The sequence below is a fragment of the Nematolebias whitei genome, chromosome 11 (assembly GCF_014905685.2).
Source record: "Nematolebias whitei isolate Nwh7 chromosome 11, NemWhi1, whole genome shotgun sequence".
NCBI classification, from domain to species: domain Eukaryota; kingdom Metazoa; phylum Chordata; class Actinopteri; order Cyprinodontiformes; family Rivulidae; genus Nematolebias; species Nematolebias whitei.
In genome coordinates this window covers 26,118,959-26,132,310 of record NC_056508.1, presented here as the reverse complement: position 1 = coordinate 26,132,310, position 13,352 = coordinate 26,118,959, and the positions used below count along the sequence as shown (strand labels likewise).

General features: G+C 39.7%; 1 protein-coding gene across 1 annotated transcript; it reads right to left on the bottom strand.

The window, feature by feature from the left end:
- Positions 1 to 513: 513 nt before the first annotated feature.
- On the bottom strand, positions 514 to 12,084 carry slc17a9b (solute carrier family 17 member 9b). Its single transcript, XM_037684069.1, has 13 exons — positions 11,951 to 12,084; positions 10,492 to 10,689; positions 9,741 to 9,880; positions 7,351 to 7,450; positions 7,024 to 7,154; positions 6,797 to 6,893; positions 4,765 to 4,861; positions 4,428 to 4,515; positions 4,304 to 4,338; positions 4,060 to 4,175; positions 1,223 to 1,278; positions 1,120 to 1,149; positions 514 to 777 (listed from the first exon to the last, which is right to left on the bottom strand). The coding sequence occupies exons 1-13, from the start codon at positions 12,082 to 12,084 to the stop codon at positions 602 to 604; spliced, it is 1,398 nt and encodes a 465-aa protein (XP_037539997.1). The 3' UTR covers positions 514 to 601.
- Positions 12,085 to 13,352: the final 1,268 nt, after the last annotated feature.

The following is a 13,352-nucleotide window of genomic DNA, read 5'->3' as shown; positions in this document are numbered from 1 at the left end:
AATTGGCGGCCATCATGGAGAAGGCTGCAGGCAGTGGAAACCTTACAAAGAGAACAAGTTGCTCCACTGAATGACGTCAGGTATGAGTTTGGATGTTCACTTTTCTTATCTAACAGGGTTAAAAAAAAAAAAAAAAAGGTTTGTTTATCACAGCTGCCAGAGAGCTCTTCAGACAGCCATCCCTGCGACAGCTCCTCACTGAACCGGCAAGTTACAGCTTTCAGATAATCTCTGTGCATTTTTTTAGCTTCAATACAGCCAAGAGTAAACAGTTTCCCTGCAACTGTTTAAGCACCACACAAGCTGGAGGTTATACAAGGCTATCACCCCCTTCCCCCCGTCCCTGAACCAGCAGAGCAACCCCCAACTCCAGGACTCAAATATGCAGCGGCAGGATTATTCAGCAACATCACACATGCTCAGCTGTGTGCTTTTCAGTAACTCTTTTTCAGTAACCAGACACCGTCAATCGACTCTTGTCTGCAGGTTGGCTCCATGTGCTGCTTGCTACCTACTGCTGAGCCAAAGCAGATCTTGTTCGGGCTACAGATTGTCCAAACTCGCATCGGGTTTGGGGCCAAAAACACATTCTCTCCCACATTCAGATATGAATGTTGTGGCGGACCTTACTGGGATCGATATCGACCCGGCGAGCTTCGGCAAAAGCCAAGAAGGTGAAAAGGCCCAGCAGGTTGAAGGTGGTGATGAGTGCAAACATCGACGCCCACGAGCCTGTCGCCTCGATGAGATACCCCGAAAAGTACACCATTAAGACTCCTGCAAACAAACCCAAACATAAAGTAATTAACCTTAAAAGCATTTGTTAATCAGATTAGATTTAAAAAAATAACAAAAAAGTAGCGAAAAAGCCACAGGATTTCATCCTCCCTTCAGTGTCAACATCAACTGTCATCCTCTGCTTCCTGTTTTATTCATACAGATTTGATTATACAGTCCCTTGATGAAAAATGCATGGCAGATGAGAGCCAGGACACCTGTCAGCGACGTGTCATCCTAAACTTTGACTTCACAAAAGGGAAACCTCTATTTGAATCCACAGTGTTAGCGACAGCTGCTAAAAGATTCCTGATGACCGTGTCTGCATCACCACAAACTCACCTGAGAACGCACCACATGTATTCATGACCCCTGGAAAAAAGAAAGCAAAAGGTGTAATATTTGTTATCCCATTAGATTATTGTTTTTGGTTCTTTAAACTTACCAAACAGAGCTCCAGCACAGGAAGGAGCAAGATCTTGGACATTTAAAGAAACACCACTGTAACAGAAATCGATGTTAGTTTGATTTTGTAATATTCAGGGAAAACAGATTACAAGAGAAGTCGTGCCTGTATCACAGACCTCTGCATTATTTAACATTCCACTTTCGCTGACTGCATGTTTCTTTCTTGGAGTTAGGCTTAACATTACGTTTACTTTGTAATGAATCCAAAATGTTACATTTAATGTGTTTGGCATCAGAGATCAAAATAAGGATAAACCATAACACATAATTTACCGTCAGTTATTTAACCAAAAAATAAAGAATGTAGAAGCAATGCATGGAAAAACTAAATACAAGACTCCGTGCCTTCATGAAATACTACATGAAGTATCCATTCTGTCTTTATCAGTCAGCCTGGAATAAATCTGCTAACAACCATGTTAACGTTTGGATATTTAGCATTAAATTGCTCTGAGAGAATAAACTGCTGAAATGACCAAAGAGGTTTTGCCAGTCAGATCTTTTTACAATAGTTCCTGCTGAGTTTTCTTTCAAATGAAAAGCAAAAAGCCAGATTAACGGCAAGAAAAATCATACAAAAATCTTTTGATCTTAGCAACAACTCCCTGGAACTGCAAAGATATATATAAAGATGAAGTTTGACTTATCAATAAAGAGTTTAAAACAGGGTTATTCAACTAAACTGCTCAGGGGGCAAAAATTACTGAGAGCCAAGAGCTCCGGGGCCAGACATCCAGCGGTTATCGTCAGTCAGTTTGTTTTATTTAAAAATGAACACATTGGTGGACTGAACTGAGTTCATCTGTGGGCCTGACTTGGCCCCCGGGCTGGCAGTTGAATAGCCCTGGTTTAAACAGTTGTATGAGAATAAAACTATTAAAACGTGCGTTTTGTCTTAAGTGTATTCAGAACCAGAGTTATCTGCAGAGAGGAGATATCCCGCCAACTTCTGAGTTCACATTTTGTTTAAACGTGCTGTAGTAGATGGTTAGAGATTGTGTAGGTTGATTATTCCAGTTTAAAGCCCATCTTGTTTTTGTGAAACATAGAGCCCCAAAATGTTCATAGAAAAGTAAAATAATCTCAAAAAGGACTCTCGCTCTGCTGTACACGTTGAAAATAACAGTAAATGTTCATTAGAATGGACGAGGTGTAATAATTTGCATGCAAGAACAGTCCACGTTAAAAAAGATCTTTGCAAAACTTTGGGTAATGTTTGCTTAAACAATAGCATAAACTGTTGAACCTTTTTAAACCGACTGTAAAAATTAAATGTGTTTTAGCAGAAATGCTTGTTTCCAAAACAGGTTGGGCACAATAAGACCGTGGTTTCATCCATTTTCTCAAGTGGCTGAAAAAACAAACATCTCCGAGCACAAAGTGGGTTCAAGCCCAACTTAAGAACAACATGTATAAAAGTTAGAGAAGTGTCAAATTCACTCAAAATGAACTTTGTTCCAGTTGGTTAAGTTCAGTTGAGTGTATTTAAATGGGATCATGTAGGATAGACACTGCGCTAGGTTTAGCCACAGGAAATGTCCACCTAAAGTACCTGAGGCAGAATGTAAATAAAATACAGTCACACAACAAACTCATAAAGCATAAGTTCAAAGTTAAACCAGCCAACACTCAAACATTTAAACACACATAACACACCTGCCTCAAACATTACTCAACCTGACTATGTTTTCTACTAATATATTTAAAATCATGTAATTTTAAATATTACCAAACAAGCTGTAACTAACTGATATCTGTTCTTAAACTTTGACAAAACTCTGGTTATAAATAAATATGTTTGGACTCGTTAAAAACATGGAAATCTGCATATTTTTAAACCATCAAGAACAGAGATCTACACCTCACTCATCTTACACAAAACAAGGCAGACTGACCAACAATGAGTTCTTGTTCTATACTGCCCTTGAACTGCAGACATGGAGGATCCAACTTTTAGATGGTGGATGTGCATTTTTTAACTCATTTAAAAAAAAAAAAAGCTCTTTACCTAAGTGCATGGTTTGATTCTCAAAATGACACATCCTATCTTTAGTAAGTATATTCCCACTTGGATACTGCAATGATTTTTAATCCAGTACTTTAGAAGCTTGGCTATTTAGTAATTTGACTGGTTTTAAAGTTGCCTGACTTGCTTGAGACTAGCAAGTCATGTATTATTAGATCAAACAACATCACTGCATTTAATAAACACCATTAAAGGTTTTCTCATTAAGAAGATTTTTAATGTGTCCAGAAATACAAGAGGTATATAATATTTCAATGTACTACCATCTACATGATGTAATTTTCAGTTCAACAGATTGCTCTAAAATTGCACTATAATGTTTACCTTAAACTATTAATTTCTGGACCATTTACACAAGCATTTGTGAAACTCTACTAGCTATACTTTATTGTGAGACATGGAGAGAAAGTCTTCTCAACAAACTGAAACGTTATCAGTTATAAATTGCAACAGCTACTTGTTGAGCTTTTTCAAAATAAAGCAAGTACATAGAACAGTGTCATCTGCAAACACTAAAATGCTAACATCCTCACACATCTGCAGAATATCCTTCATGTTCAAACTAAACAACAACAGTCCAAAAATCAATCCTTGTGGAACTCCTGCAATCACAGCATCGCACTATTCAGGGTACTATTTGTTTGATATATCAGGCAGTAAAATAATAAAAATGTTAATGTCTAAAAAGCTGTTTTGTGGTGGTACAAATTAAAATAAAGATAACCTTTAAATAGCACCATAAATGTTAAGCAACAAGTTACTCTAAAAGTGTGTACAGGTGCCAGTACCTGTGGCTGAAGGTGGTGAGGCCCATGGTGGCTGATACAAATGCTACAGCCCAGAAAAAGTTGGTGTCCCCGCAAAGAAGGACAGTAAAAACACTGGACACTCCCATAGAGAAAAACTAAATGAAGAAATACACAAAACCCAGGTTAAAATTATACACATTATACTGTGGTAAAGATGGAGTGAATGGGTGTTGGACCAAGAAGACATAAAATATAAGAATAATAGTCATTTCAAATCTTGTACCTGCATCAACTTTCTTACTGAAGCTGTGTCAAAACCTGAGGGGATGGAGAGATAAATAAGCAGCTGCTTTGTCAACAACATGCATTTTAAAATGGCTCAGATATCTTTGACTCATGTTCCATACCTTGACGTATGAGGTGGTCAGATAGGCAACCACTAAAGAGGGACGAGGGTATGGCCACCAACCAAGGAATGACATTAAACACCCAGCCCTGGAGGAACAACACATTAACAACCAACCTCAGGTAAGCTTTCTAAAGATTTAAGTCAGTACTGTCAAACTCAGGCGTTACAGAAATCTGAGGCACAGGAACAATATTTTTTTTTAAATGAGACCAATATTACAATAAAACTGCAGTCTGTCTATTTTAGATGCTACAATCTATTTGGTTTTAGTTATTTTTCTTGCAAACTGCAGGTCAAATGTATGACTTCAAGGAGCATGAGAGGTTTATTGTTACCTTGGCATCAGGGAAAGAGTCTTTAAAGAACATTGGCAGCCATGACAACAGAGTGAAGAAAGTACTTGCTGTGCAGAGGTGCGTCACTATCACAGCACTGAGGAGAGAGTCGAGAAAAACACAACCAGTTACACCTGAAAACATCAAGCTCTTTGTATCAAAGCCTGCTCAGTTTTGATGACAATATCTGATTTGGTTAAAATGATGTTAAAGTGGTTTGACAGAAGTCTGTGGTCCAGTGTAGCATTCATTCTTTCCCGCTCTACATCAAATGCCTAACTTTGAAATACAGGCTGTAATTATCCAACAGTGTCTAACATGACTGTCAGGTTCAATGGATGGATTCTTGTAAAAGATGAAACATTTCAGATAAGAAGAACCCTTCCAGAGGACCTGGCTCAACGAGAAGGAGTTCTCTGCAGACCAAAAGTGGGCGTTTCTGGAGAATAGGAGTTTCTAAAGGACAAACACTGATTGGCTAGATGTATTTGCTGGTTCTTTAGGTAAGTTACGTCAGCTCTTTGTTAAAACTGAAGGTTTCTAAGAAACAGCATTATATCTACTGTCAAACACAAGAAGATTATCTTTTGTTCTTGGGTTGTAGGCTGCACCTGACACAAATTGGCTTGAGTGTGGTCTGGGTACAATGAAATATGAAGCATCTGAAGCTAAACCTGCTCCCATTTGTCAAAAAGTCAAATTAAAGATCATGAGTCCTGTAACGAGATAATGGCCCAAAACAAAAGCTAAAAACAAAATTAGCTCTTTAGAAGTTCTTCTATGAGATCTGATCTATGAAAGGAGCTGAAACATGGAGTAGGACTGACCCTTAAAATGTGAGACAGCTGAGGAAGTGAACCAGTAAACAGAAATACCTGCTCCAGTTGCAGAAATATTACAGAAACTGACAAATCACTCATCTGCAGTGACTGCTTTAAAAGGTTGAACAAGAAAATGTGAAGTTAAAGGAAACATCCTTTGTCCCAAAGCCAGTTTAAGTATCATTAATATTTTGGTTACTTTGTCTTTATTTATGAATTGATTGTAGCTATTTTCACATTATTCACCAACCAAAACAGATTGTTTATTAATGTAAAAAAAACAATAATTTAACCCTCCCCACTACCCATTTATGTTGCTCTTATTTTGAAATGTAACCGGAAGTTATGTGTTAAGAGAGGCAGAAAGAGAAGTTATGGAGACGCGGCTAATGTCAAACCGGTTAACACCATAGACATAATATGTCTGTGGTTAACACAATCTGCCAATAACGCCTTGTTTTTTCGTCCAATCCGATGTGGCCCTCCAGTAACGCCTGTTTTTTTATCGTCCAATCAGATGTGGCCCTCCAAATACACCTTCCATATTTGTCTGCAAAGATACCTACTTAGACTCAACCTTGTTAGATTTATCTACCTGGATTACTGAGCATGCATCAGGATATTCAGCAGTGTGTTAACAATTCAAGCCAAAAGCCAAACAAATGACTACTAGTACTAATGAGTACTATTTGAAGATGTATTTATATCCCCCAATATCAAGGATCATTTCCCCCCGTACACCCAGCCATTTGAGAAGCTAGGTGTGTTTCACCATTTAATTTGTTTTAAAAGTTTGCATTGAGAGATTATATCCAAGTTCCTTTTCATTTAGCATCAAGTTCCAATACTGAAGCAAACAGTCATTAGTTTTGGTTTTACTTTAATAGTAATGCTTTCTTAAGATATACAACTTTCTGGAGTTTATCCGAGTTTCTTTTTTACCTAAGGGTTATGGTTCAGATTGGATGAAAAACTGTAATTTGACATTGGTTTCTCCTTCTTCATGTCCTTAATCGTGACCCTCATACCAAGGTACATGCCAAACTGTGATTTTGGCATACCGTTATGCCCCTAATAGCTGTACATACATTTCTGTGCTCTGAGCTGTTCCTGGAGGGACATACTGCAGAAGAACTCAGTACTTGAGATTATAGGGAAGATGAAGTCTGCACATTTGTTAGCATACACACAGGCTTTATTTCTAATCTTACCAGACAGGAGGTTGTTTGAGGAGTCGTAGCCAATGTCTTCTATTAAGTTTTGACGGGGTCCCACCACTGCCCAGGGACTCTAAAGTGATTATAGGCCCTGCAAACACAAAACGGACAAGCATGAGTATCCAGTGGGACACTGTCCCAGGTATACCCATGAGCAGGTGCAAAACATAAGCATGAAATGACAGCAGTGATGCTGTTGATACAGAGGAAACTTCTCCTGCCTTCTCCTTTGAGGAGGTATTTCCACATGCAGTAGGCCCACAGGACTGACATGAGACCAGAGACATAGAAAACACTCTCCCAGCCGTACAGGTCTAACATGAGGGAACCAGCCCCGCCGATCAACAGAGTGCTAAAAGAAAAACAAAAGAAAGAAAGGACAATTCACACAAGTGCAGCTTTTAAACAGCTGGATATAAATGGTTTAGCTTGCTTGGTTCAAAGGGTGACTGGGGTATCTCAACAAACACAGCTTTAATCACTTTTTCAGTACTTCAGAAAAGTAATTTTCTTCCTAAGTATCCCTTACTACAGCACATTTGACTCACCCCAGATAGGAGCCACTACCCACAGTGCTCATGAGGAAGCCTCTTTCACTTTCCACCACCTTTTGTGAGCACAGACTTGCCAGGGAAGGGTAATGAACTCCTAATGCACAGCAAAAAAAAAGAAATGTAAAGCAACATATACAAAAAATATAAAAATACAACAAGCATGCCTCGAATGGAATGAATATCTACAGTTTTAAACAAAGATTCTACTTAATCTGTTAGTACTCAAAGTATGTGTTGTGTACAATGCTCAGCTACGACCACTTCAAATTTGAGCTTAATATCTGTAACAGTTATGAGTTATGGTCATGTTTGTATTTGCCAAGGTTGACTCACTGCGGCGGCCACCTTGAAACTGGTTGACGCAATCTGTCTACCAGTTCATAAGACAATGTGCAAACAGACAAACCTACACACGCATGCACACACAAGCACATTAACGCCTGACTTTCATGGCAGCAAAGGGAAATCATGACAGACTCTATTTCTGAAAAGAAAAATAAGGTTTTAAACCATCTTGAGTTTGTGTTGATGAAACAATGCCTGGTTTCATAATTGAAACAGTTCATATGGAAGCTTTGTTTAATACAATACAAAACTTCCCAACAACAGCAACAACAACAGAGAAACTGTTGTGAGTAATGTAGTACTGGTATATCAAGTAAAGTAAAGACGTCTACGCAACCAAGCTCTCTGCTGTTATTAATAGAAGTACACATTCATAGATGTCACATGATCAGCTGATGATTGTAATGGTCGAGGCCCATTTCATTATGAAGTGCACACAGTAATAATAACTGTACATTTACTGATAGAGCTGTAAAGTTAATGCTGTGCACTAGTTTTAAATAGATGTCTTTAAGTCTAAATTTGTAGCTTTTCCAACACTTTTTGATTGCGGCCAAAGACAATAATGTTTTTGCTCACGTCTGTGTGTGTGTGCACGTGTATATGTGTGCGTGTATATGGCTGCTGAACTGTAGGACTGTGATCGTCTTGTTTGAGCCTGCAGTCTGGACCAGAACCCTATGGACAACTATGCTCTTTCTACAGAAGGCCAGCATAGTTTCAGTTCAGGTTTGGACATTCTGATTTGTTTAGTATTTGAAATGTGTCATAGTTTGAGGTTTTTTTTAATCGATTTGTGAATCTGCACCTAAAGCCACTTTTTGTAAACGGTGAGCACTAGCTGCAGGAGGAAGGCTTTTTTTTTTGTCTAAACATCAGTTTTATCCTGTTTTGTTTTGGTCAGGAGTTAGGTTAGGAAACTGTTATTCAGTGAATTGAACAGTTGTCTGTAGCGTTAGCACAATATCTCATGAACCAGTGGATGGACTTTATATAAACTTTCAGAACAAAATCACTACTCGTACATCTAAAAAGTGATACATTTTTGGTCAAGTCAACACCAGTGAAGATAGTTGCCAGAGTCAGCTGACTTTAGAAAATAAGAATGGCAGCGAGTCAGCCAATTTTAAGAAGCGGAGCTAAAATATCTGATCGTGCCAAATTTGTTTTATAAAACTTGACCATTGGAGTCATTTCAGTCTGAATGTTGCCAAAATTTCTCATGAACCACTTTTTAATTAAACTTTCAGAGATGTACATCTACAAATGAGTCACTTTTAATGTTAATCTAATGGCCAGCACGACTAACCGACTGTAGCAAAACACACACAAAAAAAAAAACTGTCAATTTTGCAGCTATTAGAATAGAATTCAACTTTATTGTCATTGCACATGTCACAAGTACAAAGCAATGAAATACAGTTTGCATCCATCCAGAAGTGCTTAGCAAAACTGTAAGTATATATATATATTACAATATACAGTAAGTTGTTTTGAATATCCTAATACTACTATAAGTATAAATATATACAGGTTATGAGTGTACAGACTATGAACAGGTTATAAATATGAAGGGGTATAAACAAACTATATAAAAGAAAAAATATAAAGTATGTGAGTACTTATCAACAGTAGGTAGTAGATTATGTGTACAGTATGTACAGTAGTGGGCTAACAGATGAAAGTGCAGGTAGTGGTGTTTCAGTCCATGTGTTGTTGTTGTGTGTATGAGAATACTATATTATTTACTATATAAAATTGTTAGCCATCCTCAATTACTTCATGTGCCAACAGATCGCACATGAGCTAACAGGTTTGACCAAAATGGCAATAAGTCCATCCTCTCTTATCATAAAATAATCTTAGTCTAAAACTCTGGCATGAAAGGCTGTGTCGATGTGCATACCTTCAAGTGATGCTAGGTTTTTAATAAAAACTGGTTTTATCAGAAAGGTCAGTCATCCCATAATTTGCATCTTTTTGTCTCACTGATGTAATCTGAAGAGATGACTCGAGCACACCTTCAGCTAGCTCCTCACCTTGAAGCAGGCCCATGAGGAAGCGAGCCAACGTCATGGAGACAATGGGCTGGGAGCAGAGGTGGGCCAAGATGGGGGTGAAGGCTGTCATTGATCCCCAGGCAGCTGCAGACAGCAGGAGGACCTTTTCACCTCCCACTCTAAAGAAGCACGGAGAGACAGTGAGGGACAAGCAGGCAGGCAGACACTCTTAACTTGGATAACTCGTACCGCTGCATTTTCGTCTGGTGAATGCGAAGGCATGACGTAATTTATTAAATAAACGCGCCTTTGACTAGATTTCACGATGCCTACACTGTATTTATGTTCAACGTGTTGCTGCGAGTTTGTAAGACAGCTTGTTGGCTAATCTCTCCTAAAAAATGGGTGATAAACTTCAAGGAACCTTTCCAAAATTAAATTAAATGGAAGAAAAGATCAACTACTTCATAATATTTTAAAGCAGCAAGTATAAATAGATTACAATGTTCAAATGACATCTCCAAGTTGAGCAACTCTTGACACAGGGACAGTTTATTTCTTAATGACACTGTTTGTCCATAGCCGGATGGTAAGACAAAGAAAACATTCAGCTTCATTTGCAGCGTTATCGCTCCAGACTAAGCAAACACTGCTGTGCTTGTTTGCGTCACAGCCACAGAGTGGTTCCATCAGTGACGTTTCCGTGTAAATAACACACTGTGCTACGGACCAGCAGGACGCTCATGCCAGTCTTTTCCGAATCCACTTGAGCGGATGCCACGTGTCTCACCGGTCACTGACGTAGCCTCCGAACACCTGGGTGAAGCAGTATCCCCAGAAGAAGCTGCCCAGCACCATGCCAGACTCCCTCTTGCTCCAGTTGAACTTCTCCGCCATGCTGACGGCACAGATGGGCATCGCCACACGGGCACAGTAGAGGAGGCACGTTCCGAGCAACAGCACCACCGTCCATAGCCTCGCCACGGGCCTGCACAGAGTGGAGAAAGAAGACTTTATTTATTAACTTTTATTTAACCAGGCAATCCCATTGAGATCACAGATTTCTTTTGCAAGAGAGGCCTGAAGGCAGCCTAACATGCATGTTTTTGGTCTGGGGGAGAAACCGGAGTATCTGGAGAAAGCCCACGCAAGCACGAGAAGAACATGCAAACTCCACACAGAAAGACTTCAGGTCCAACTGGGGATTGAACCCAGGACCTTCTTGCTGTGAGGCAACAGTGCTAACCACTGAGCTGTCGTGCTGCCATAAATGAGGTGTGTTTGGGTGGAAAGCCCCCACCCTCCAATGCTGGTAGGCAAGTTTAAACTTAATAGTAAAAGCTCCCAAACCACAGGGCTCCTACAAGTTTTCCATTTCAAAATTCCAGACTATTCTAAACCAACTCTTTTGGTCAGGCTATTCTTTAATGTGCAAGTATAAACTTTTCCTGTACGCCCACAAAGCCCACTTTATTTACGCCTGAACTTAAATGCTTTACGATGCTGATGCATTTTGGCATCTAGACGTTGTGAAGAAAACTTGCTAAAGCTACAACAGAGAACCAGCATTGGAGAGGAAATACATTTAAGGAATCCAACATTGTTCAGTCAGGTCATTGGACAGTTCCTTGTTATTTGTCGAGAGCCGTTTCGCCCTCCATCAGAAGGGCTTCATCAGTCTGAGGAGTCACATACAAACTGTTTTCCTCACTAAGCAGTGACCCGAAAAGGAAGAAGCTTGTAAAGATAAATGGATGGATGGATTTATGAAAATAAACTACAACTAAGTTTAACTTTTATAGATCAGAATAAGGTTTATTTTGCTGTTCATTGTGTCCGAAATGGGAGAACATATGTTCCTCAGACCAGTCTTAAATAAAGATTATTATGCATTTATTATAATGTACCACAAACATAAAATCACTCTGCTTGTTTAAGACATTAACTTCAATTATCCAACTTTGGGTATGTTTACAACTTCTATGGATAAAGTCCAGGGGAGGGAGGAAAAAAGGAGTCAAAAGCTCCCAAATCAGAAGTGTACATTCTATTAATGAAATGTCATTTTGGGGGTTATTCTTCTTAAAAACAGCTTATCTGACTTTGTCTGAGTACACGTGTCCTTTCACTACTAAGATGACCCCCAGCCTCGTTAGTTACAGAATAAAAGTCTGTTTAAAAGTAATATTTCAGATTAAAAGCGTCTCTGAGACACGCAGTGACGTGGACCTCACAGCTGAGAATGTTACCTGGACCAGTAGGTGTGGGCTTCAGGCCACTTCTTGTGACATCCAGGGACCCCGGGCTTGTCGGGCGGGTGGTTCTCCTTGTGACAGACCGAATCTGGACCGCAGTTCTTGGCATGTTTTTGAATTACTGCCATTCAACGTGAGGTGATGGCAGAGTCTGTGTCGACCGTACGACTTCCTCTCTCTCTCTCTCTCTCTGCCTGTTTCTTTCTGGTGGAGGAAAAGTGCGCGTTTCAAGGCAGGAAGGAGAGAAAAGTCCAGGCGCGGGATGTCGATGAACGAACACTCAGTGAACTGGAGGAGGAAGTCTGTTGTTCCTGATGCCCGGAGAGGAATAATCCACGTGTCAGTTTTTCTCTCCTGCCTCCTCCTCCTCCTCTTCCTTTAACCTGCAGTTCTCCTTCTGGTCGGCAGGGAGCGGTCAACCAGGAAGTGACGGCTTCAGCTGGCTCGCGCGGCGTCTCGTGCTGGGCCTGCCCCAACATGACAGAGCAATAACAACACAACAGCAGAGTCAAGATGTAATTAGTACTCAGCCATGCTTTATTTAGTGTATTTCGTTTCCTTCGGACTTGCTATGATTTTTTTTTAAATAGTAAGTGATATTTGTAAAGCGTTCTAAAAAAAAAAGTTTAAATTTTGTCTGATTTTAAAATCATTTTGTGTGATGTGCCTAACAGGGGCACCACCAAAGGGGGCCTGGAGGGGACAATATAGGCTCTTTTAAATGACAGTGCAGCAAAATGGCTGCAAAGACCAAGTTAAAGTTCAAAAATCTTTATTATTCCTAAGGGGCAAATTGTTTCACAGTCAGTAGGCACATAAAACATCCACACTAGCCGCACTTAATCTGAGCTGGATCCTGCCTGAACAGGATCCGGGAACTCTTATTTTGACAGAGTGTGTTCCAGTAACTGCTTGGATCCGGTAACTGTCAGGCTTACTAGTAATAAAGTTATGGACAAATACGACTGCCTTGAACAAATAAAACATTGGATATGTGAACTGAAAATAAATACATAAACACTAATTTTAAACACAACAGTGACTTATGACTTCTTAATATCACAAATGATCTGCCTCTTCATGTAAGCATTTCCACCAATACCCTTAAAAAAATCTCCGTCCCTAAGAGTGGTGAGGTTAAGTGCCGAACGAGCTAACCAGGCAGTCATACATGAGCAGGAGGCCACATGCAGCAGCAATGAACAGACAGAGGAGGTGCCTGGAGGTTTCACATGTGGAGTCAGCCAATGAATTTAACGGAGAAGAGTCAGCCCGGAACCATCAAGTAAAGGGAGGGGGGAAGGACAGAAGCGAGTGTTTACAAATGTAGGTAATGGTAGATGTTTAACAACCTGTTAAAATACACCAAGATGCAGGAAATCGCATCGACTTTATC

Coding starts and splice junctions, on each gene's coding strand:
- slc17a9b (XM_037684069.1), bottom strand. CDS start 12,084: ATGGCAGTAATTCAAAAACATGCCAAGAACTGCGGTCCAGATTCGGTC. Junction 7,155..7,350: donor GGTAGTGGCTCCTATCTGGG/GTGAGTCAAATG, acceptor TTTTTCTTTTAG/CACTCTGTTGATCGGCGGGG. Junction 4,339..4,427: donor TGACCACCTCATACGTCAAG/GTATGGAACATG, acceptor CCATCCCCTCAG/GTTTTGACACAGCTTCAGTA.